The sequence below is a fragment of the Hemiscyllium ocellatum genome, chromosome 7, assembly GCF_020745735.1.
Source record: "Hemiscyllium ocellatum isolate sHemOce1 chromosome 7, sHemOce1.pat.X.cur, whole genome shotgun sequence".
In the NCBI taxonomy this organism is placed as follows: Eukaryota; Metazoa; Chordata; class Chondrichthyes; order Orectolobiformes; family Hemiscylliidae; genus Hemiscyllium; species Hemiscyllium ocellatum.
In genome coordinates, this window is record NC_083407.1 from 112525631 (window position 1) to 112551689 (window position 26059).

Consider the following 26059-nt stretch of genomic DNA (forward strand, 5'->3'; position numbering starts at 1 on the left):
AGAGTAAAGGGGAGCAGTGAACTTGAAAGAGTGTAGGAGAGAGAAAGGGAAATCGGAGAGTCATTGTCAGTACTTCTAGTGCAGATGTAATCACGTAACTTTCCCCAGTCCCTCCTCTTCACTACCACAAACCATTTCCTATCACAGAGTATCATGTGTATGTAAGGTTCTGAATTCAAAAGTGCTATTTACAATAAATGCAGTTCAGTACCAGAGCGTCAAACTCATGGCTTGTCCCCGAAACCTATTGGTAGTTTTTCTTTGGATCTACACAGCTCAGAGATTGGATGGTAAGAACGCCATTTGGTTGTGAATTATTGTAAATAGAATACTAAGAATTTCCAAAAGTACTTGGACAGGCAAAGTGAGCAGGGATTTATTTGGCAGATGGGTAAATATGAGGTTGTCCAGTGTGGCTGGAAGAATAGAATATTTTTATAAATGGAGAGAGATTGCAGAATATTGAGGGATCTGGATGTCCTTCTATATGAATCACGAAAAAGATTAGCACTCATATAGCCAGTAATTAGGAAGGTAACGGTAATGCTGGAGGAAAGAAGTGCCAAAATCTTTCTACAACTGTACAGGGTATTAATGAGATCGCACATCAAGTACTGTGTCTAGTTTCAGTCTCTTAAAGAGGGATATGCTTACACCGAAGAAAATTCAGAGTAGGTTCTCTGGGCTGATTCCTTGGATGAGAACAGTGGAGATGAAGATGAATTTCTTCTCTCAGAAAGTTGTTGGTGTTTGGAATTCTTGGAGTTGGGGGATAGATTTGCCTCCATGCCTTGAACTGTAAAGAGCCGAGACTCTACCTTCTGATAACTTCACAATAGATGCCAGTTGGCGATGTGTGTGCATGGACTTTGGATAAATGGTGGAAAGAGCCGACTTCTGATGGATAGGAGTTTTGCATTAAAACCGATGCTGTAAAGCTGTAGTAGTGAAAGTAGAAAGGAGCAGCATCTTTGATGTCATCAGGATGTCACAAGGCATCACTAAAGGGTGCACATTGCTCCGAAATGGGAGATAGTCACTCCACAGCTTAAAGGTGACCACTAGACAGTTAGTACAGAAGTCTTCTTAGATGATCTCACTCGCACATCAGTTTTCCACTTTGGATACTAGTGAAGCCACTGGTTCTTCAGAGAAGTACAGCTAGAGCCAAGTCAGTGGCCCCATTAGTAGCTCGGCTGTACTGGAGGGAAGGAAGAGGAGAGGAAGAGCGGTATTAACAGGGGATTCTTTAGGGGAACAGACAGGCAGCTGATGGTGTGTTGCCTCCCTGAGACTGGCTTTAGGACATTCTCCTGGGGGAGAATGAACAGCCAGAGGCCATGGTCCTGAGTTGGTACCAACTATTTGGGTCAGGATTTTTCCAGCACCTCTCTAATGGATGAGAGCCTGAAAGTAGATTTCATGGGAGGCATGAAATCAGAAGGAGACTGAAAAGCAAACTTCCAAAGCAGTAATCTCAAGTTTACTATCAGTCTCGCATGCTAGTGGGCATAGCAACAGGACAATTCCGCAACTAAATAAATGGCTGGAAAACTGGTGTTTAAGCTACCTGTCCACTTTGGACATGTTGCCTCTTGGCGGGACCAGATTAACATTCTGGCAAGAAGATTTACTTGTGCTGTTGGGAAGGATATAAACTTGTTTGGCAGTGGGTGGAACCCTAAGAAGGAACTTAAGAGTGCCAAAACCAGTTGAAAAAAAGGAAAGTTGTGACTAAACATAGAGAATAGATGAACAAATGCTAACCATCGAATATGATCAGAATGGAGAACAATGTTAAAAAGGCTGAATTGAAGTTTATCAATCTGAATGCATGAAGTATTCACAAAAAAGCTGATGATTCAAAAGCAGAATTTGAAGTAAGCGGAAATGTAATAACTTCCATTGCAAGAAAGTGGCTACAGGGCGACTGAGAATTGACTATTAGGTTTATTCTTTATTTAAATAGGATAAAGGTTAACTTTAGTAAAAGGGAATCATTGCTTGAAGAATCAAGATGTAGAATCAATGTGGGTGGAAACAGCCAACAGGTAACAAACATTGATGAGAGTTTTCTATAGAACACCACACTGTAATACTGATGTTGAGCCCTCCATAAATCTGGAAATTAGAGATAAATGTAAGATGGATAATACAGTTGCTTATAGACTGGGTTAGCTAAGTCAGCAGTACACTGTGGAACATGAATTCCTGCGTGGAATTCTGGAACATTATATTGAGGAGTCAACTAGAGTCATAGAGATGTATGGCACAGAAACCCTTTGGTCCAATTCGCCCATGTCGACCAGATAAATTAACCTTAGCCAAAATTCCTGAGATTACTCCAGTGTGGGACTGTTTGCTTTCCCAACTCCAACAGTTGTTTGGCCTTGTTATGTTGCCAATTTAGTGCTAAGTTTGACACTTTTTTTTGTGTATGCCCAATAACCTGGATTGATGTATATTGTCCAGATCAATTTATTTGTGTTTTTTTTATTATGACCGATAGAAAAAGTAGCTGAGATTCAACACTGAAATATTGTTTAGCTCCATTACATCATCTAGTTAAATTCTGGTGATATGAAGTAGTTCAGGCCAAGCTATCAATTTCTGTGATGCTGGTAACAAATCAGAATTAGACACTGATGTAAGCACTTGAGCAAGGCAATCCATACTAAAAAATGATTATGGGCAGCATGGTGACTCAGTGTGAGTACTGCTGCCTCACAGCACCAGGGACCCAGTTTTGATTCCACCCCCCGCGTGTTGTTGTGTGGAGTTTGCACAATCTCCCATGTCTGTGTGGGTTTCTGCTTGCAGTTCAAAGATGTGCAATCTAAGTGGATTAGCCATGCTAAATTGCCTGTGATGTACAGGCTAGGTGAATTAGCCGTAGGAATTGCAGGGATACAGGGAAGAGGTAGGGGGGTGCTTCTGGGTAGGATGCTCTTTGGAAGGTCGATGCGAATTTATTGGACCAAATGTAGGGATTATATGAGACTATGGTTAATGAGTCAGTGCGCACGGTACAGGTATGCCGATCGGCAGTGGAGTTTTAAAGCACCTCACAGTTACCTGGTATACAGTAACGCAAAACTAGTCTATTATTGAGCTGTAAAATTCTCAAACTCTGTATTTTTGATTCCAATTCTGTACTGAACTAACTGACCTCAACTATGATAACAATCAAGACATTTCGGCTTTCACACCTTTAGCCTAGAAATAGCTTGGGTTCCTGCTCTTATCACTATCCAAACACATCAGCTAGAAATTGTACTTGAATGTTTGTGAGGACAGAATTGTTTTCCCAAATTGAACAATTTGACACTTACAGTTGAGTCTCGGGAAGATTGGTCACTTGACTACTGGACTCCTGCCTTGCAAAAGTGAGTTCATTTTTGAGGGAAAGAAAGATGTAAAACAATAGGAAAGATACAGAAGCTTAGGAGAGGGTGCAAAGAATTTTACGAGGATGCTGTCTGGATTGGAGGGCTTGTCTTACAAAGAAAGGTTGACTAAGCTCAGACTTTTCTCGCTGGAAAGAGGAAGAGAAGTGACCTGATCGATGTATACAAGGTAATGAGAGGCATGGATAGATTCAATGGCCAGAGACTTTTCCCCAGGACAGGACTGACTGGCACGAGGGGTCATAGTTTTAAGATATTAGGAGGAAGGTATAGAGGAGACGTCGGAGGTAGGTTCTTTACACAGAGTTGTGAATGCGTTGCCAACGGTGGTGGTGGAAGCAGAGTCTTTAGGGAAATTCAAGTGACTGCTGGACATGCACATGAACAGTAGGTTAGGTTATTTTATTTTAGATTAGGAATAATCCTCGGCACAACATAGTGGGCCGAAGGGCCTGTTCTGTGCTGTACATTTCCATGTTCCATGTTCCATCCTAACCTAATCTAGTCCCATTTGCCATCATTTGGCCCATATCCCTTTAAACCCCTCCTATTCATATGCCCATCAAGATGCCTTTCAAATGCTGTAACTGTACCAGCCGCTACCACTTCCTCTGGCAGCTCATTCTGTACACGTACCGCCCACTGCGTGAAAAAGTTACCCCTTAGGTCCCTTTAAAATTTTTCTCCTCTCACCCTAAACCTATGCCTTTTGGTTCTGGACTACTCCACCCCGGAGAAAAGACTTTGTCTATTTACCCTTTCCATGCCCCTCATGATTTTATAAACCTCTATAGGGTCACCATCAGCCTCTCAGGCTGTTTTGGATTTGATGTGTAACAAGAAAGGGCTAATTAATAACCTTACTGAAAAGAAGCCTTCAGCATATAGTATCATAGTAATATGATAGAATTTCACATGAAGTTTAAATGAGTCATATTTCATTCTGAAACTAAGGTCTTAAATTTGAGCAAATGAAACTGAAGAGCAAGTTGACTAGAATGAATTTGGAAAATTACAATACATTTTGATGGAAAACAGGCATTATTTAGTATTTATATAAATATTGCAAGGTTTACAACAGATATACACTCCTCCAAAGTATAAATGTCAAAAGGGAAAGGTGATTCAATCATAGTTAATGAAAGAAGTTAAGACATACGAAGACAAGGTAGTGAGGAACATAAAGGTGAGGATGAACGTTCATATCAATATGAGAAAGGAAAACGATTAGCAAGGATAAATGTGGCCCCAAGGAAATTTATATTGAAGGGCAGGAAAATGGTGAAGAAACCGAACACTTATTTTGCATCTGTCTTCACGGAAGATGATGCAGGAAATCTCACAGAAATAAAGCACCCGAGGAACATCTATAACTGAAGTGTTAAAAGAAATTACTAAAGAGGTAGTACTTGAAAACAGAGCTGGATTGAGGGTCATAAATCTCTTTGACCAGGTTCGATTAGCTGCATCCCAAAATGTTGAAGGAAGTAAAAATTGAGATAGTGGATGCTGCGTTGGTCATCTTTCAAAATTCTGGCAGGACTTTGATAGGGCCCTAAGTGTTGTCAAACAAGGAGGTCTAGGGATGCAGGTACGTAATTCTTTGAAAGTTGCGTCATGGGTAGACAGGATGCTTGAGAAGGTGCTTGACTGCTTATCTTCATTATTGAGGTCATTGAATACAGGGCACAGAAATTGCTGGAAAAGCACAGCAGGTCTGTCAGCATCTGTGAATAGAAATCAAAGTTAACGTTTCAGATCCAGTGATCCTTCCACAGTCCAACTCCTCACAAGAGTTGGAGTGTCCTATTGCAGTTTTACAGGATGATGATGAGGCCACTTGCGGAGTATTGTATACAGTTTCTGGTTGGCCTCCGAAAAGAAGGATATTATTAACTGGAGAAGGTTCAGAAAAGATTTTCCAGAATATTACTGGGACTGCAAGGTTTGAGTTATAATGAGAGGCTGGATAGGTGGGGACTATTTTCACTGGATATGGAATCAATTGTAATATTTCCAAATTTGCTGATGCCACCAAATTGGGTGGGATTTTAGAATCATACAGCACGGAAACAGACCCTTCAGTCCAACTTGTCCATGCTGACTAAGTTGCCAAAGTAAACTAGTCCCTTTTGCCTGTATCCATATCCCTCTAAATCTTTCCCAATTATGTATCTGTCCAAATGTCTTCTAAATGTTATAACTGTACCTGCACCTATCACTTCCTCTGACAGTGCATTCCATACACAAGCCTTCTGTGTGAAAACACTGTCCCTCAGGTCCCTGTTAAACCTTTCTCCTCTCATCGAAAAAAAACTTTGACCATCTGAGGAAAATAGCCCCAGCCTAATTCAGCCTCTCCCTAAACCCAAACCTTCTAATCTCAGAAACATCCTTGTAACTCTCTTCCACACCCTTTCAAGTTTAACAACATCTTTCTTATAGCAGGCAACCTGAATTGTATGTAGTATTCCAAAATGACCTAACAAATGTACTGTATAGCTGCAAGATGATACCCCAACTCCTATACTCAATGCACTGACCAGTAAAGGCTTGTACCAAATGCCTTTTTCACTGTGCTATTTACCCATGACTCCACGTTCAAGGAGCTATGAACCTGCACCCCAAGGTCTCTTTGTTTGGCAACACTCCCCAGGACCCTATCATTAAGCATATAAGTCCTGCCATGATTTGTCTTCCCAAAATGAAACACCTAACATTTATTTAAAGAAAACTCCATCTGGCACTCCTCGGCCCATTGGCCCATTTGGTCAAGGTCCCATTGTACTCTGAGATAGCCTTTCTCTCTGTCCACTACACCTCCAATTTTGCCAGACAAGTGACTTTAAAACCAGGGTAAGCAATCTCAAGATAAAGAGCAGACTATTTAAAACTGAGAGAGAGAATTTCTTCATTTAAGAGGGTGGTTATGCAAATTTGTGAAATGTTCCATTTCTTTCTAGGGTCTTCTTGTGGCACAGAGGTAAAGTCTCTACCCTTGAACCAAGAGACCTGGATTCAACTCCCACCTGCTTCAGAGCTGTGTAATAACATCTCTGAATAGGTTGATTAGAAAACTAAGTTAGGTTTTTTTTAAATAAATCAAATTCTCTCTCCAAGGCATTGTGGAAGCTCTATCATTGAGCAGGAAAGATTGAAATCAATTGATTTTTGGAGATTAATCATATTAAAGGATATGAGGATAATGCAGGAAAATAACATTGAGGAGATGATCACCCACGAACTAGAATAGTGGGGCAAGCTCTATGGGCTGAATGGCCTACTCCTGTTGCTATATTTCTTTATTTTTATTCCTTAGACAATTGAAGGGGTAGTAAAATTGCAAAAGCAAAAGAAAACCTCTAAAAACTGACATCCAGAAAATACAATGTCAGTATTTCAACCATTTGATCAGAGTTGAAAAGCTACAAGCATAGAACATTGAACATTACAGGCCCTTCAGCCCTCAATGTTGCACCAGTCTGTGAAAGCAATCTGAAGCCCATCTAACCTACACTATTCCAATATCATCTGATGTTTATCCAATGACCATTCAAATGCCCTTAATGTTGATGAGTCCACTACTGTTGCAGGCAGGGCATTCCACTTACTACTCTCTGAGTAAAGAACCTACCTCTGACATCTGTCTTATATCTATCACCCCTCAATTTAAAACTATGTCACCTCATGCTAACCATCACCGTCCAAGGAAAAAGGCTCTTTCACCGTCCACCCTATCTAATCCTCTGATAATCTTGTATACCTCTATTAAAGACACCTCTCAACCTTCTCTCTAACGAAAAACAGCCTCAAGTCCCTCAGCCTTTCCTCCCTCCATACCAGGCAACATTCTGGTAAATCTCCTCTGCACCTTTTACAAAGCTTCCACATCCTTCCCATAACGCAGTGACCAGAACTGTACGCAATATTCCAAATGCGGCCGCATTATAGAAAGGGTGTGGAAGCACAGAAAGGGTGCAGTGCAGCAACGGGTTAAAAACCAAAATGCACTGATAGAAAGGCAGAGGCATGTTTAATTGTAATTTTTACAAGGCAATTGGATAAACACAGGGAGAGGAGAAAACTGCAGGGCTGTGGAGAACAGGCAGGGTGTGGGATGAATTAAATTGCTCATGCTAAGATTTTCAAGGGCATTCTGTGATTCAATTCTATAGGAGCAAAGGAGCAAAAAAATATATGGTAGGCATGAACACATCAAATAAAGAATTTAGGAAGTTTTTTGTTTACACAGAGGGTGTGATAGTGTGAATTGGAATTGTTGAAGCCTTGATATGTTTAAGGAGTTTAATGCCTACAAGAGAGAGAAGGGATTGGAGGAATATGAGTTCTGGGTTGGAAGAGGTCATGCAAGTCGGAGGGGGCTAGTGAGGAATGTGAACCCAAGCTGAGACTGAATGGACTGTTTCTGTGCTGCAGTTTTGATGTTATTACCCAGACTGAGGCGGTAATTGGAGAGAGTCTGAGACTGCTAACACTGAAATTGATTCCAAAAATGACAGAAGACAGTAACAGTGGTAGATGCTTACAAGGGAGGTGTTTCAGATTCTATTCATTCATGCACCTCATTAAACAAATCCATTTTTTGTAATTTTCAATGGCAAACGTGAAATCATTTATGATGTTATTGCAAGAGCGTTTGATGTGTCCATTTTAACTTTGTATCTTTGCTGTTTAATAGGTCAGATTAGCTCTGTTTCAACAGGCCAAGTTATGAACAGAATCTAAAATAACAATTTTGCTGTTCCCGAAAATCCCAGGAATTCCCAGAGCTCATTACATTTTTGATGCTCGTCACTGGTGTAAAGGTTTACCTTTCCCTTTTGCTGTAAGATAAAGGAACGTTGCTATCCCATGAATGAATGAGCAAAGGTTGGAGAGTGACCCATTTTCTGTGTGTCAGCAGTTGAACTGAGTTGCTGATCAAAGTGGAACCTTTCCCCAACCCCTCCGGAAGAGGCAAATTAAAAAACAAAGATCACAATCTGTAAAATTACTGCTGTATCATTTCCACGATAAATGCTAAATTACGTCATATGAGATGTTGACTATATTCCGTCAGCCCTTTTAATTTCTGAATACGTGATGATTTACCTCACTCCTTGCCCATTGTCAAGAATTTTAGAAATGCTACAAGCTCCAAAGCCACTGACGATGAGACAAACCATGATGTAAGATTTGACAACACTGGAATCCTGTTCATACATTGAACCAGTGTCAATTTTACTGTCATTTTAAGTGTGACTAACTGGTAGCTGTGAATAATGTTGGAACCACAGGTTGGAAGGGTCACAGCTGCAGTTCAGTAAAGCTCAATAAAGCCTGTAACGCACTGAAAATCTCTATTCCCTTGTGAGGCTAGCCAATAAAACAGTTGACAGGTATTTAACTGTTTGAGACTGGATATCGGTGTACCATGGGGTGGCACAGTGGCTCAGTGATTAGCCCTGCTACCTCACAATGCCAGGGACTTGGGTTTGATTCCACCCTCAGGCAACTGTGTGGAGTTTATACGTTCTCCCTGTGTGTGCATGGGTTTCCTCCAAGTGTTCTTGTTTCCTCCCACAGTCCCAAGATGTGCAGGTTAGGTGAATTGGGCATACTAAATTGCCCGTAGTGTCCAGGAATGTACAGTGAGATGGATTAGGCAGGAGACAAGTAGGGTTACAAGGAAAGTGTGACCTTGGGAGGAATGCTAAACAAAGGGTCAGAGGGCCGAATGGTCTGCTTTGACACTGCAGGGATTCTGTCATCATTCTATTCTATCATACCCCTATATATCCAGCTACCAGCCAGAGGTAGGGGAAGGAAATGGCTCTGTGGGTGATAGTCTGCCTTCTGAGTTAGAAAGGTGAGAGTTCAATTACAATTCCAGGGGCTTGAGCACAAAGTCTAGGTTGACACAGGGCTGTTGTACTATTCTGTCAGCAGCTCTATTTACCCACTCAGGTCAATGCCAAAGGTCCCATCGAGCTATTTGGAATGAACAGGATTTATATTTGATTATTGCCAAAAAGCAGATTATCTGTTCTCAAGTCAAACAGATCCTTTGGCCCAACTCATCCAAGCCGACCAGGTTTCATACACTGAACTAGTCCCGTTTCCTTGCATTTGGCTCATATCCCTCTAAACCTTTCCTATCCATGTGCTTGTCTAAATGTATTTTAAATGTTGTAATTGTATTCACCTCTACCACTTCCATTGGTAGCTTGTTCCATACACCCATCACCCCCATGTGAAAATGTTGTCCTACAGGTCCCTTTTAAATCCTTCCCCTTACACCTTAAACAAATGCCCTCTAGTTTTAGACTCCCTGACTTAAGGGAAGAGATCTTTGCTTTTCACTTTATCTATGCTCGTCATGATTTTATAAACCTGATTTTATAAGCCCACCCTTCCATTAGCCTCCAACAATCTAGAGAAAATAGCCCCAGCCTATCCAGCCTCTCCTTATAACACAAACCCTGTAGTATCGGTAACATCCCTGTAAATCTTTTTCGCAGGGTCTGTACAAAATGGCCAATATGCTGAAATCCTATGTTACACCATGATACTATTTCAAAAGCTTTTCATTCTTTCTCTCTAGTTCAGGGTGCTTTTGCAAGAATTGTATGAATTCAAGTCTTTTTGATTCATGTAATACTCTATTATACTGTGATAATATACAGATTACATTATATTCACAAAATTATGAGCTGCATTTGGAATTAAAATTCAAAGTTTCAAATTGTCTTCTTGGTGGATGCCAACAACATGCAGACCTACATTTCCCAAGTTCTGGTCCTAATGTTTTAGCAAGCCTTAACCAATGTCTTTTTATTTAGATGGTACTGTAAATGTGATCCCTCTAATCCAGAATGTCTGAATATCCATAAGCTAGGATGTTTGGGTCCATATCCCACCAATGAGACAGTCTTAGATGAGGTCTCTTGGCTATCTATAACCATGTCCCAGACCTGATCATTAGTGTGTTGATTGTAAAATATCCTATGCTTCTATTTCAAATTGATCAAAGGACTTTGCCTAGCTAATATTTATTGCTTAACCATGACCAAAAAAGCAGATTGTATATTTCTCCATAGCAGTTTGTATGACCTTGGTATTTGCAAAGGAGCTGGAATGTGTGTCTGCAACTTGTTTGCAACTCTCTTCCTCTCTCTCTCCCTCTCTGTTTTTCATTTCTCTTTTGCTGTCTCTGTAGTATTCCTGGTTTTGGTAAGTTGGGCTAAAGAAAAGTGTCATTCCAATTGGAGCCAAGTGCACTAATTTCTTTACTGCTGTTAGGATCTTTGGGCTTTGCTTGGTTCCTCTGCATGGCTTGCTCCAGATGATCACAATGTAACTCACCCCCACAGGACCAAATCAGCTTCTGACTTCACCAGTAAGTTTTAGCTTCCCAACAATAAAGCCAAGTGAGGGGCGAACCTGGGGAGAACAAATTTGGGTAGGATATCAGTCAGGTGGAGAGAAAAATAAGCACAAAAGCAAACAGGAATGATTAATTGTATTGACAAATTGAACAAAAATGAATGATTATAATAGATATAACACGAATTAAGGATTTGCCTTTCTGTCTTTTCAAGGAGCTGGACTAAGAGTTGACCAGCCAAGGTTCTTGGAGGTTGATAGCACCGGTAAGGCCACCCTACAGTGTAACCACAGCTGGGATGAAAAGACAGAACTAAAATTAACTATTCTTAAAGAAAGAGATTCACGAGAGGTTTGCATTGGAAGAACAAATTCATCTGTACATTATGTCAACTCTACAGAACTCCTGCATTGCCAGATTAACCGGACATCAGGCAGTATTTATGTCACGTTCTATGGATTCAACTCATCTTTAATTGACAACTTTTTCTGCAAGATCGAGAAATTGTACCCACCACCTTATGAAGGGAAACAAGGGAATGGGACGATTATGTTCATCAGCAGCAAGGAGAATTGCGAGAAATGTGAGAGCAGTTATGGATTTGTATAACTTCTGGGTTAACCTTGTGTACTTAATAATGTGATTGCAGAGGTGAATGGAACTTGTTTCATTTTAGGCAAATTAAACACTCCGAAGACAGGTACAACAGAGGGTTAGATAGAGAGTAAAGTTCTCTCCATAGTCCCCACCAAACACTCCCAGAAAGGTGCAGCGCTGGCTTGTAGAGGCATAGAGTCATACAGCACAGAAACTGTCTTTTTGGTCCAACCATTCCATGCCAATCATAATCCCAAACTAAACTAGTTCCACCCTCCTGTGCTTAGCCCGTATCCCTCCAAACATTTCCTATTCGTGTACTTGGCTAAATGTCTTTTATATGTTGTAACTGTAGCCACATCTACCACTTCCTCGGGAAGATCATTTCATATGCAAATCACTCTCTGTGTAAAAGAAATTGCATACCATGTCTTGTAAAAATATAGAGTCATACAGCACAGAAATTGATCCTTCGGTCCAACCAGTCCATGACAAACATAATCCCAAACTAAACTAGTCCCACTTGCCTACTCCTGGTCCATATCCATCCAAACCTTTTCTATTCATGTACTTATCCAAATGTCTTTTAAACATTGTGATTATACCCCCATCCACCACATCCTCTGGAGGTTCATTCCACCCTCTGTGTATAATAACCATAATAAAACTGCAATAAATCTTCAATTAAGCCTGCAATCCCAGGAGCAGTTGCAAAATCCACACTGCCTTTTTAACTATTTCTCCTCTCACCTTAAAAATATGCTCCTTAACCTTGAAAATGCCACCCTAGGGAAAAGACACCTGCCATTCACCTCATGAGTTTATAAATCTCTATAAAATCAATTTTATAGGGACAGCACCATTGGACACAGAGTAAAGCTTTCTCTGTATTGCCCCATCTGAGAGTCCCATAATTATTTAGATACAGACTAAGGCTTACTCTATACTTTCCCATCGAACACTCTCAGGTTAGGAAAAGCACTGGGTTGGAATCAGATTAAAGCTTCCTCTATACTTTCTCTATGTCGGAGCAGAATGGTTAGCACTGTTGCCTCACAGCACTAGGGGCCAAGGTCCAAATCTCACCTCGGGCGACTGTCTGTGTAGAGTTTGCACCTCCTCCTCCTACAGTCCAAAGATGTGCAGGTTAGGTGAATTGGCCATGCTAAGTTGTCCATAGTGTTCAGGGATGTGTAGGTTAGGTGCATTAGTTAGGAGAAATGTAAAATAATAGGGTAGAGGAATAGGTCTGGGTGAGATACCCTTTGAAGGGGTATAGCTTTAAATTGAAGCGTGATAGATAGAGGACAAATATCATAGGTAATTTCTTTACTCAGAGTAGTAAAGGCATAGAATGCACTGCATGCAACAGTAGTAGACTCGCCAACTTTAAGGGCATTTAAACGGTCATTGGATAGTCATATGGATGAAAATGAAATTGTAGGTTAGATGGGCTTCAGATTGATTTCACAGGTCAGTGCTACATTGAGGGCCGAAGGGCCTGTACTGTGCTGTAATGTTATATGTCCTATTGAAGGGTTGGTGTGGACGTTTGGGCCAAATGGTCTGTTTCCACACTGTAGTGATTCTATTATTCTATATACTGTCCCATCCAACAGTCCCAGAACAAGTAAATCACAAGCCTAGATACAGAGTAAAGCTCCGTCTATATTGTTCTATCCAACAGTCCCAGGATAGATGCAGAATAAAACTCACTCGACACTGTCCCTGTCAAACAGTCCCAGAAAGGTACAGCACTGGGCTAGACACAGATTATAGCTTCTTCTAAACTGTTGCAAAAAGTCCAATATCAGAAGAGACCCCTGTGTACAAATGTAGTATTTTGCCTTACCCACCTACCCCCATTTGCTATCTGATGACCAACGTCCAAATTCATTATTAAGAAATTAATTGCTAAGGAATTAATAAGGCATTGTTCTTACAGTTGCACAGTTTGTGATTTTCATCAGCACCTAACAATCTAAATGGATTGGCAATATAAAATTATGAAACCACAATTCTTAGTAGCATGAGCCATCATTAATTAAATTAATTCATTCATAATTAAGTACTTAGTTGGCTTGTTTTGTAAAGTCCAGAAATTGTGAAAGGCATGATAGCAACAGAAACGTTTCTTTATTTTGTCACTGGTTTAGATAATGATTGAGATGTACCTCAACTTGCTTTGCCCATATTCGTAAATAACATTTTGCAATAATATGAAAACCTCCAGCTTTAGAATTTAGTGGTCCCAGCCATTGGGGTTAGGGTGACATGAATTTTCTACAACATTTATGTGATACATTACTTCCTGATTTCCCTCCTGAATGGTCTAGCACTAATTTCAAAACCTTTCTTTTCCTGGAGAGGAATTGGCTTTCCCATGTCTCTTCTATACAATACAATCCCCTCAGGCCACTTGGCATACTCAGGTCCACACTGACCCTCTGAAGAGCATCCCACCCCACTACACCATCCTTGTAAACCTAGATTTCCCATGGCCAATCCATTTAACTTGCACATCTTTGGAACTGTGGGAGGAAACTGGAGCACCCAGAGAAAACCTACGCAGGCACTGGGAGGAAGTGCAAATTTCACACAGACGGTTGCTCGAGGCTGGAATAGAACCCAGATCCCATGCACTGAGGCACAGCAGTGCTAACCACTGAGCCATCCCACTAGTTCAATGTGATTGCTGCAAACTCCATTTTGAAGACATCTCTGGGCATGTTTAGGACACTAACTGACAAAATAAATCTGCTTCATAGAAATGCATGCAGTTATCAGAATCTTGTTTATATCAACATGCCTAAAGTGATAGTCTCAATATGCAATGTTCTTTCAATCATGTTTTTCATTGTGTTTCAGGTTTCCAGTTTGTAATGCTCTTGATCATGGGGATTCTCAGTTTCCTGACTCTGTCAAGTATGATCTATAGCATTGTACTGACGTCGAAGATATGCAGAGTTAAAGTAAGTGTCTAATGGAACATCACTACCATTACGGACAAAATATATAGAAAAAAGAAGCCTTCAGCACAATATACACATTACTATATCTAACTACCACTTGAATGACAAAACCTTTGTCTCCCACATCTATCGGCTTTTGGTGGTTCTGTTTTGGTAAAGAGTTTTCCAACAGTCTCCTTTCTTAAGGAAAGATGTAAATGCAATGGAGGCAGTTCAGGGGAGCTTTATTAGAATAATGCTCAAAATGAGTGACTTGTCTGATGCGGAAAGGTTAGACAGATAGACTTGTACCCACTGGAGGTTTGTGATGACTTGGTTGAAACATATAAAACCTTAATGGTGTTCATAAGATCGGTAAAGAGAGGATGCTTTTTGTTTTGGAAGTATCTAGGACTGGGGCTCACTATTTAGAAATCAAGAGTCGCCCATTTATAACTGGCGTTAAGAGATTTTCTATCTCAGTGGGTCACGTATCTGTGGAACTCCTTGAAAAAATGGTGGAAGCGAAGTATTGAATGTTTTTAAGGTAGAGGTAGATAGATTCTTGTTAGCATGGGGGGTAAAAAGTGATCAAAGGTAGGTAGGAATGTTGATTTGAGGTTACGATTAGATCAGGTATGATCTCACTGAATGGCGGAACAGACTTGAGGGGCTGACTGGCCTTCTCCTGCTCTTGATTCAAATGTAAATTAAGTTAGTGAAGGAATCAAATGTTTTCCATTGATTTTGTGCCATTCCCGGCCTTGAGTCACCCCAAGCCCTTTATAGCCTATGAAGTGTTGGAAAAGGATAGACCAGATCTAAAAGTTGAAGTCCTAAATTGGAGAAAGGCCAATTTTGATGGTGTTAGGCAAGATTGGGGGCAGATGTTCACAGGTAAAGGGACGGCTGGAAAATTGGAAGCCTTCAGTCATGAGACAACGAGAATCCAGAGAAAGTTTATTCCTGTCAGGGTGAAAGGAAAGGCTGGTAGGTATAAGGAATGCTGAATGACTGAAGAAATTGAGGGTTTGGTTAAGAAAAAGAAGGAAGCATATGTCAGGATAGATCGAGTGAATCCTTAGAAGAGTATAAAGGCAATAGGAGTATACTTAAGAGGGAAATCAGGAGGGCAAAAAGGGGACATGAGATAGCTTTGGCAAATAGAATTAGGGAGAATCCAAAGGGTTTTTACAAATGCAGCACCTCGCATTTATCTGAATTAAACTCTATCTGCCACTTCTCAGCCCATTGGTCGATCTGATCAAGATCCTGTTGTAATCTGAGGTAACCTTCTTCACTGTCCACTACACCTCCAATTTTGGTGTCATCTGCAAACTTACTAACTGTACCTCTTATGCTTGCATTCAAATCATTTATGAAAATGACAAAAAGTAGAGGACTCAGCACCAATCCTTGTGGTCACAGGCCTCCAGTCTGAAAAACAACCCTCAACCACCACTCTGTCTTCTACCTTTGAGCCAGTTCTGTATCCAGTAGGCTAGTTCTCCCTGTATTCTGTGAGACCTAACCTTGCTGACCTGTCTCCCTTGGGGAACCTTGTCGAACGCCTTACTGAAGTTCATATAGATCACATCTACCACTCTGCCCTCATTAATCCTCTTTGTTGCTTCTTCAAATAATTGAATGAAGTTTGTGAGACATGATTTTCCACGCACAATTGACTATCCCTAATCAATCCTTGCCTTTCCAAATACATGTACATCCTGTCCCTCAAGATTCCGTCCAACAACTTGCCCACCACTGATGTCAGGTTCACTGGTCTATAGTTCCCTGACTTGTCCTTACCACCCTTCTCAAACAGTGGCACCACGTTAGCCAACCTCCAGTCTTCTGGCACCTCACCTGTGACTATCGATGATATAAGTATCTCAACAAGTGGTCCACCAATGACTTCCCTAGCTTCCCACAGAATTCTAGGGTACACCTGATCATGTCCTGGGAATTTATCCACCTTTATGCATTTCAAGACATCCAGCACTTCCTCCTTTGTAATATGGACAGTTTTCAAGATGTCACCATCTATTTCCCCTCATTCTATATCTTCTATGTCTTTTTCCACAGTAAATACTGATGCAAAATACTCGTTTAGTATCTTCCTCATTTTCTGCTGCTCCATACAAAGGCCGCCTTACTGATCTTTTAGGGGCCCTATTCTCTCCCTAGTTACGCTCTTGGGAAAGCAAATCTGAGCAGGACTTATACACTTAATGGTAAGGCTCTAGGGAGTGCTGCTGAACAAAGAGACATTAGAGTGCAGGTTCATAACTCCTTGAATGTGGAATTGCAGGTAAATAGGATAGTGAAGAAGGCATTTGGTATGCTTTCCTTTATTGGTCAGAGTATTGAGTACAGGAGTTGGAAGGTCATGTTGCGGCTGTGCAGGACATTGGTTAGGCCACTGTTGAAATATTGCATGCAATTCTGGTCTCCTTCCTATTGGAAAAGATGTTGTGAAACTTGAAAGGGTTCAGAAAATATTTACAAGGATGTTGCCAGGGTTGGAGGATTTGAGCTATAGGGAGAGGCTGAACAGATTGGGGCTGTTTTCCCTGGAGTGTCGGAGGCTGAGGGGTGAGTGGGGAAAGATATAAAAGAGACCTAATGGGCAACTTTTTCACGCAGAGGATGGTACGTGTATGGAATAAGCTGCCAGAGGATGTGGTGGAGGCTGGTACAATTGCAATGTTTAAGAGGCATTTGGATGGGTATATGAATAGGAAGGGTTTGGAGGGATATGGGCCAGGTGCTGGCAGGTGGGACTAGATTGAGTTGGGATATCTGGTCAGCATGGACAGGTTGGACCGAAGGGTCTGTTTCCATGCTGTACATCTCTATGACTCAAAGTGGCCAATCATATTCATGACTCAAAAGTGCACAGAAGAGCATCCACAATCAATGGCATTACTATTACTGAATTCCCTTGCACTAACATCCTAGGAGTTCCCATTGAACAGAAGCAGAACTGTACCAGCCATATTAATACTGCAACTACAAGAGCAGGTCAGAGGCTGGAAATCCTGCAGCGAGGAACTTACCTCCTGTCTCCTGATGTTTGTCTACAATATTACCAAACCTCAAGTTAGGAGTGTGATGGAGCACTTCTCATTTGCCTGAATGCTCCAAGGGCATTCAAGAAACCTGACACTATCCAGGTTAAATTGGTCTAATTGATTGGCAGCAATGTGCACCATCTATAAGATATATTATACCAAATCACCAAGGCAGTTTGACAGCACTTTACCCAAGCAGCGACTTTTATCACCCATATGGACAAGGGCAGCAGATACACGGGAACCTGCAAGTTCCTCTTAAGATCAAACACCATCTTGACTTAGAACTGTGTCACCCTATCTTCACTGTGGCTGGATCAAAATCCTGGAACTCCTTCCCTAACAGCACTTTGCATGTTCCTACAGCAGGTCAAGGAGACAACTTACAATCATTTTCTCAAGGTCAATTAGGCAAGGACACTAAATAGTGGCCCAGTCAATGATTCCATCATCCCACGATTTAATTTTTTTAAAAATGATAAAGGCACAGCAAGGATAATAGAAGCAGATCCAAAGAACTTTCAACAAGGCCTTTGAAGTATTTAGTTACAGCTCAATTCTCTGACACTTTCTGTGCTCCATTGGCAGAACCTGTGACCAGACCATGATGCATATTTGAGGTGTAACCTCACCCCAGAGCTCTGTGGAGTGTTCTCACAACATCTTCCAATTTACATTGACCATCTCTTTCTGCACCCTAGCCACTCAGTCCATCTCCCAAACACAAATTCCAGGGACACTGCATACAATACTTTTCCCAATACAGATCCCAGAGATAGCACCTTTGATACATTTCCCCAGCACAGATCCCAGAGGCACTCCACGCTGTTTACCTCCCAAACGCAGATCCCAGAAGCATTCCACTCAGTACATGGATCGCTGAAACTCTCCCCATCAGTGTATCATCTAGCACATATCCAGAGGACATCTCCCGTCTAACCCTTCTGGATCCACAGCGTTGATACTTCCCATTTTAGTTTGCTTAAGCTTTGGGTCATTTTGAAGGATTATATTATTTTCCCAGCTGCTGGATCATAATTGGGTTTTTTTTTTCATTCCTTGTCTTGTTGTCTTTTGTGAAAAGGGGCATTGGAATTAGCCTGTTTCGAGTTCAGTGGACTCACCGATTCCGTTACGATGGCCATGAAATCCTTTGTAAATTTCTCCCCACTTTTACTGATAGGTATCAGAGATTGTTTCTCCCTGACCAGATTTGAGCATGTTTGAGATGTGTATGGAAGCAATCTTACAACCACGGCTGTGGAGTTTTGGGTGGGTAAGAGCTGCTAATCACTCTTCATCCACTCCCCAACTCTTCTGTCTGATGCTGAGATTTAGGAACCAGTCTCCACATTTATCTATTCTTCATTCCTGAAGAAGGGTTCATGCCCAAAACGTCGATTCTCCTGCTCCTTGGATGCTGCCTGACCTGCTGCACTTTTCCAGCAACACATTTTCAGCTCCACGTTTATCTACCCAACTCATCTTGCCAAATGATTTGTGACATTGGCACAAAGGGATAATGGCTGAAAAATGTGTTGCTGGAAAAGCGCAGCAGGTCAGGCAGCATCCAAGGAACAGGAGAATCGACGTTTCGGGCATAAGCCCTTCTTCAAAGGGATAATGGCAGGGTAAAGTGGTCTCTCATTTCCATTACATAAGACAGAGGCACAAGATTAGAAATCTCACCCAGAGGAGCATTTACTAGCTCTCAATTCACCCCATTCCACTCACAGAGCAGCAGTGGTGGCAATTGAGTTATAAATGGAAGGATAATGGAGGTAGAGCAGCAAGTGAAGAAGGAGTGTAAAAGCTGTCAATCAGTGAGGGAGAAAACCAAAACACTTTGATTTGTGAATAGAGTTTATTGACGACTCAGTTATACAGCCCCTTCGACCCCCAATGTTTTAAAGGTGCTCACTGTATAAACAATTATAATAATAAAGTTTATGTTCGTAAGCCTAAATGAAGGCGCAAACAACATAACAATGTGACTGACCAGGCAGTAACAAAAGATAAAAACCGAAACAACTGCAGATGCTGTGAATCAGAAACAAAAACAGAAGTTGCTGGAAAAGCTCGGCAGGTCTGGCAGCAAACCCATGAAGGGAAATCAGAGTGAATGTTTTGGGTCCAGTGACCTTTCCTCAGTTCTGAGCAAGGTTCAAAGGAACCGGAAATATCAACTGATTCCATTAACAAAAGATATCTCGAATAAGAAGGACATCCACCAGACTCCAGTAGAAGTGTGTGGTCTTGGGGGCAGGCATGGTTTTAACAGAGACATGGGGCAATCTTAGTGTTGATTTTCCCCCAACAGTTGTGATGTCCCAAACTTTTATACCAACTAATCATCAAACAAGCTGAAACCATTGTCTTTTGTCCCTATCAAAAAATTCAACTCAACACCATTCCCTTCCTTGGCCATTGCCTGAGGTTGCACCACTGTTTACAACTTTACACCCTGTTTAACTTTAATTGAGTTTCCATCTCCAGATCTGCTCCATCGCCATGATTTCTTTGCGTGAGAATTGCCTATCTTCCACCCTCTACTCTTATCTAGAGGTTAATAAGAGTGAGGCAATTAAGATAATTCATCTAAGCAGAAAAAAAGTACTCAAAGGTTTAAAATCCGACAACACTCTAGAAGCTGATTGTGTCCATATTGGGGTTTTAGAAGAGACAACTGTAAAGATAATAGATAGACTAGCTCTAATTTTTCAAAATTCCCTAGATTCTAGATCAATCCCAACAGTTTAGAAGTTAGCAAATGCAACACTGCTGGTCAAGAAAGGAAGAAGAGAGAAACAGGAAACTACATACTTGCGAACCTAAAATTAGTCATCAAGAAAGTTCTGAAGTAGATTAAAGGCAAATGCTGTCAATCAGTTATTACAAGAAGTTTTGACAGTGCAGTTAGAATACCTGATATTAGATTAGAACATGTCAACAAAGTTTTGTAAAAGTGAAATGCCATTTACCAAGTTTTGTGAGGATAAAAATAATTAATTAAATAAAGGGGAGCTGCTAGCTGTGCAATCTTGAATTTCTAAAAGCTTTATTATAAATTACTGCAAAACAATGTTGTGAACGCAGCTGCTGGTAATGTTGGACAAGTCAGGTTCCAGTCTGAAACCTGGCTTGATAGACCATCCATTTTGTTTTTGCAATTTAGTTATTACAGTGATACAGTGTCACTGAATATATTTACAAGAAGCTGTCAAAGTACTTTTAACAAAAGAGTGTTTATGAAACAAAAGGAATAAAAGCAAAAGAATTTGTAAAGATCTTATAAAGAGCAAGAAGACAAATGTAACCCTTTTTCACAATAGTATTCTTCATAGTCATGTAACCCAGTTAGGTATTGCTTCTATCTTCCATCTTTAATTTCTTACCCTTCCTGATGAAGGGCTTATGCCCGAAACGTCGAATTTCCTTTTCCTTGGATGCTGCCTAACCTGCTGTGCTTTAACCAGCAACACATTTTCAGCTTTCTTACTCAACTGACAAGGTTGTAAACATTTCCTTTGAACAACTTCCTGACATTTATCAGATATCTGGTAATTGTGCCCAGAGGCATTCAGACACTTGCTTGATTTCTTTTGTCACTAAACAATGCGAGCAACTAAAGTTATTTTCTAGCCCTTCTTTTTTTTAAATAGAATCCCTACAGTGTGGAAACAGGCCCTTTGGCCCAACAAGACCCCAAAACTGACAAACAGTAACCCCCAGACCCATACTCCTACCCCTACCCTGTTACCCTACATTTACCCCTGACTAATTCACCTGACCTACACACACCTGAACACTACGGGCAATTTAGCATGGCTAATTCACCGAAGCTCACATCTTTGGATTGTGGGAGGAAGCTGGAGCATTCAGAGGAAACCTGCACAGACATGGAGAGAATTTGCAAACTCCACACAGACAGTCACCTGAGGCAGGAATTGAACCTGGGTCCTTGCTGCTGTGAGGCAGCAGTGCTAACCACTGAACCACCATGCCATCCCCAAAGTTCAATGCACCACTCAATCATCTGAGTTATTGGCATACAATACAGTAACTCCTGACTTTGTATAAAGCCGATGCATGGGTTCTGACAATGGCGAAACGGCATCAGCAACAGTGATAGTGGAGCAGGAACTCCTGGCTGCACTAGACTTGGAGTGTGAACTGTTTCGGCAACAGCAAGTCGTTGACTGCAGTGATATCGGTGCACTGTTCAGGAGAGTCTGGCTGTCGTAGGTCCAGAGCAAAAACGTAGAAGTCCTCGAACCATGTCTGGGACCCCAGCCTTTGAAGTTGAACTGTATCCAAGTACTTTCTTTTTATTCTTTGTACCTTAAGATGACAACAGGTCGTGGCGACAGAACTCATTTCACTGTATCTCCCGGGATATATGTGACAATAAATCATTCATTCATTCCTGCAGTGATGTTCTGGAACTGTGACAAGTTGATACATATGTCCAATGCAATTCTTTCATCTATATTGGCTTCCAGTCCAGTATTCCTCATTATAAAATCCTTAATTTTGTGCTCCAACCCCTCCATTGCCTGTGCCTCCCTATGTCTCTAATCCACTCCAGTCCTACAACATTTTGAGATCTCTGTGCTCCACCAGTTCTAGTCTTTTGGATACCCCATCTTTGGCACCCCTGACATTAGCTCCTTGACTTTGAACATTGGAATTCCCTTCTTAAACTTCATGTTGCCTCCCCCTCTTTGTTGCTCACTTACTCTATCTCTCTTAGTCTCTAATTTAAAACATTGCTCTGTGACCATGGCAACTCTGCTGATACGTCTGGTAATGTTTTTGTGCTGTCTTGGGGGGCATTTCCTTGGGCTGAAGACACCATAGAGATATGGATTAATGTTGAGTACCAAAAGGTTAACTTTCAGTTAATTATAGTCATAGAGATGACAGAAACAGACCCTTCAGTCCAACTCGTCCATGCTGACCAGATGTCCCAACCCAATTTAGTCCCACTTGCCAGCACCCACCAAACCCTTCCTATTCATATACCCATCCAAATGCCTCTTAAATGTTGCAGTTGTACTAGCTACCACCACATCCTCTGGCAGCTCATTCCATCCACATATCACCCGCTGTGTGAAAAATTTGCCCCTTAGGTCTCTTTTATATCTTTCCCCTCTCACCCTAAACCTATCCCTCTAGTTGTGGACTCCTCCACCCCAAGGAAATTACTTTGTCTATTTATCCTACCCATGCCCCTCATGATTTTATAAACCTCTATAAGGTCACCCCTCAGCCTCTGACACTCCAGGGAAAACAGCCCCAAGCCTATTCGACCTCTCACTATAGCTCAGATCCTCCAACCCTGGCAACACCCTTATAAATCTTTTCTGAACCCTTTCAAGTTTCACAACATCTTTCCGATAGGAAGGAGACCAGAATTGCACGCAATATTCCAACAGTGGCCTAATCAATGTCCTGTACAGCCGCAACATGACCTCCCAACTCCTGTACTCAATACTCTGACCAATAAAGGTAAGCATACCAAACGCCTTCTTCACTATCCTATCCACCTGCAACTCCACTAATTGTTGCGTGAACTGGAAGGTATGGCTGGGTGAAATGACACTAAATATATGCATTTCTTTCACAGAAGGTGGGAAAGAAAGAAGAGGAGAATTCTGTGTATGAGCAAATGGCCCCCAGCAATGGTGGAGAGCATAGCAGGAGGAACACTGAGTCGGCCACAACTCTTTCACGCAAATACTAAAAGAAAACGTTTATCTAGTCAAGCACAGAACTTCATTGTAACAGTTGAACTGCTTCTATATTTGCCAGAGCACAGTTGATGTGGTCTCTTTTGTAGTCTGATAGCTTTGGAGAAACGCTGTGTAAAATGGTCGATGTGTTACTGCCACTCTATTTTTGTTCTCAAACCAACAAGTCTTGATACTCGAGTTATTTTTGTATCAGTGCAGCATTGCCTCACAAAATGATGCTAGAGCAGGTAGTTCTCTACCACTGGGGACGTGGTTGGATTACTGGGCCTCCTTTGAGCGAGGGAGCTTTCTCACAGGGTACACTAGCCTCTAGTACTGGATCCACAAAGTTGTATATTTAAAACACACCGTGTAAAGATGTGTCACTCCTACATCATAGAATCTGTACGGTGTGGAAGAGTTCACACCAACCCTTCAAAGAGCATCCCATCCAGACACGACTCCTATAAGGAGGAAGTGAGGACTGCAGATGCTGGAGATCAGAGTCAAAAAGTGTGGTGCTGGAAAAAGCACAGTCAACATTTTGAATTCCTGATGAAGAGGTTATGCTCGAACCATCGACTCTTCTACACCATGGATGCTTCCTGAGCAGCTTTGCTTTTTGACAACCCCTCTAATCCAGCATTTCCCCCTGGCTAATCCGCTGAGCCTACACATCCCTGGACACTATGGGCAATTTAGCATAGCCAATCCACCCAAATTGCCTACCTTTAGAACTGTGGGAGGAAACCGGTGCACCCGGAGGAAGCCCATGCAGGCACCAGGAGAATGTGCAAACTCCACACAGACAGTCACTTGAGGATGGTTTTGAACTCAGGTCCCTGGTGCTATGAGGCAGCAGTGCTGACCACTAACTCCATGCGATCTGCCTTCCTGCATCATTTGGCTCTCCCTGAGATTTCAGTCCACATGGTGTGGTTGATTTCAAATACTCTGTCTGAACCAACGCCTTCAGGGATTAACTTGTGTCAAATTGAAGAGGAAATGAAATTGTCCCTGACAATCCCACCCCCAGCCCACAGTGACAGCTAGCTCCCAAGTAGCTCGAGGTAGCTAGCCTGGTAGCCCATTGTAAGCAGTCGCTCTCTCTTTGGTTTGAAGCTTTCATACACGCAACTCAAACAGCAGGAAAACAGAATGCCACACCGAAGCAATTAGGCCAAGTCATGTATATAGAGCTGAGGCAATGCTACTTTAAGAGTAGATGGTGTTGGTGGAGGATTCATTCCTGCATGTTGTACACGTTCATAGCCCTCACTGTTGCTCTGTCCAGTCTGGCCATTCAGAAATCACTCCATGATGCTCTGTGTATCCAACTTAACATGTAAGTTACTTGACCGCGTGTTTGTTTCGTGTAAGTTTTATAGTTCCCAGGTTTGTTCCAGAGAAATATACTTTTTTTTGTGATGCAAGAATCTTGTCTTGTTTGAATTTGTTCCAGAAAGTTATAATTTTTTTGATATAAACTGTCTAATTTGTTGAATCGGATTTCTGAGTATGAGAGTCCCGGAGCATCTGGCACTTGAAAGATGTCACCCAGACATGCGGGCATCATTGATAATTTCATTTTCTGAACCTGTGAGGTTAAATTTTGGTGCAGTCACATTAAAAGTAGACGCACAGTGGGTGGGTTTCTGTTATCTGGTCTTACAGTTTCTAGAAATGAATTTATAAATAATCTGGGAACTCGGTGAGTCATTGTGAAAATTTCATGGCACCTGCTGCATTTGCAAATGCAGTAATGACAGGGCTGGTTCTCTCCATCGCAGAACTAATGCTACCTTAACTCTGAGTTTGTTGCCATGTCACTTACCAGGTTCAATTACATTTTAGGCGTACAGCTTGTTCACCTGAGTAGCAAACTAGCAAAGACCGAGCCATTTGCAAATATATTTTCTGAGAATTTGTGGCTGACTGCAGTCTTGAGTAGAGGCGATTTGTGAACTTGACACTGAGCCCCTCAAACAGGTTCAGCCCATCCAACTTAGATTATAGATATTTTCGTGCGATTTTCCAGAAATGGGTCCCTGCCCTTTAAAACCCTAACAAAAATCTCTGAAGCTCCGTTTTGAAATTTTCAATTGACCCACGACTTTGAAAGAGAATCCCAGATTTCCTGGAGCCGGTAACGGTTGGAAGGGAAGGGAAACTTTTTTTTTCCCCCCCAAATTCTACACAAAAGCAGTCAAGCTGTTTAAAACAAAAAATTGTGAAACTCAGATAAAACTGACAGGCAATCAGATTAACAGACCAGATTAAACCTGCCAGGAAAGTGTGACAACTTAGGTCAGAGAGAGGTAAATAAAGCTTTTGGTTATTTTTACTGCAGAGAGTGTGGCGAATTTAAATTTTAACCGCTGACCTATATTTTGCATTGAATACTTTGTAGCGTTAATCAAATAATTCTTGATTTCTAGCCTCACATTAGCTTGTAAGCGCGATGATATATTTTGTATGAACAACGAAAGCAATAGAAGCAAAAGTTATCTTTCATGTAAGAAAACATCCCAAGACACATGTGGAAGAATCACTCAGTGTTCTATAAAATAATTACCAGGAGAAACAGAAAATCCTTCACAAAATTAAAATTTAATCTTGCGAAATATCTTTCCTGGCTCCCCACGATTTCTTTGTTCTCCAGTTTATATAATTTGTTGGTCCTGCACTTACCGGATAACATTACTAGAGACAATTATGCTGGCTTGGTTTATCTTCCTAAACTAATCAATGTCTGCTGCATTGGTTCCCTCCATCACAGTTAACCTATCACATTATAACACCAATATCTTCAGCATTAGCTCATCTCCCACTAATTTAACTAAACTATCACGATGCACTACCATTATCTATTACTGGAGCCCTGTAACATGATCCTGGGCATACATTG

At 41.4% G+C, this 26059-nt stretch overlaps 1 protein-coding gene across 1 annotated transcript; it reads left to right on the forward strand.

The window, feature by feature from the left end:
• Window positions 1–179: 179 nt before the first annotated feature.
• LOC132817598 (cytotoxic T-lymphocyte protein 4-like) lies at window positions 180–24572 on the forward strand. The gene is made up of 4 exons (XM_060828102.1): window positions 180–290; window positions 11009–11377; window positions 14260–14363; window positions 23046–24572. Exons 1-4 carry the CDS (start codon window positions 227–229, stop codon window positions 23160–23162), a joined length of 654 nt encoding a protein of 217 aa, XP_060684085.1. The 5' UTR covers window positions 180–226; the 3' UTR covers window positions 23163–24572.
• Window positions 24573–26059: the final 1487 nt, after the last annotated feature.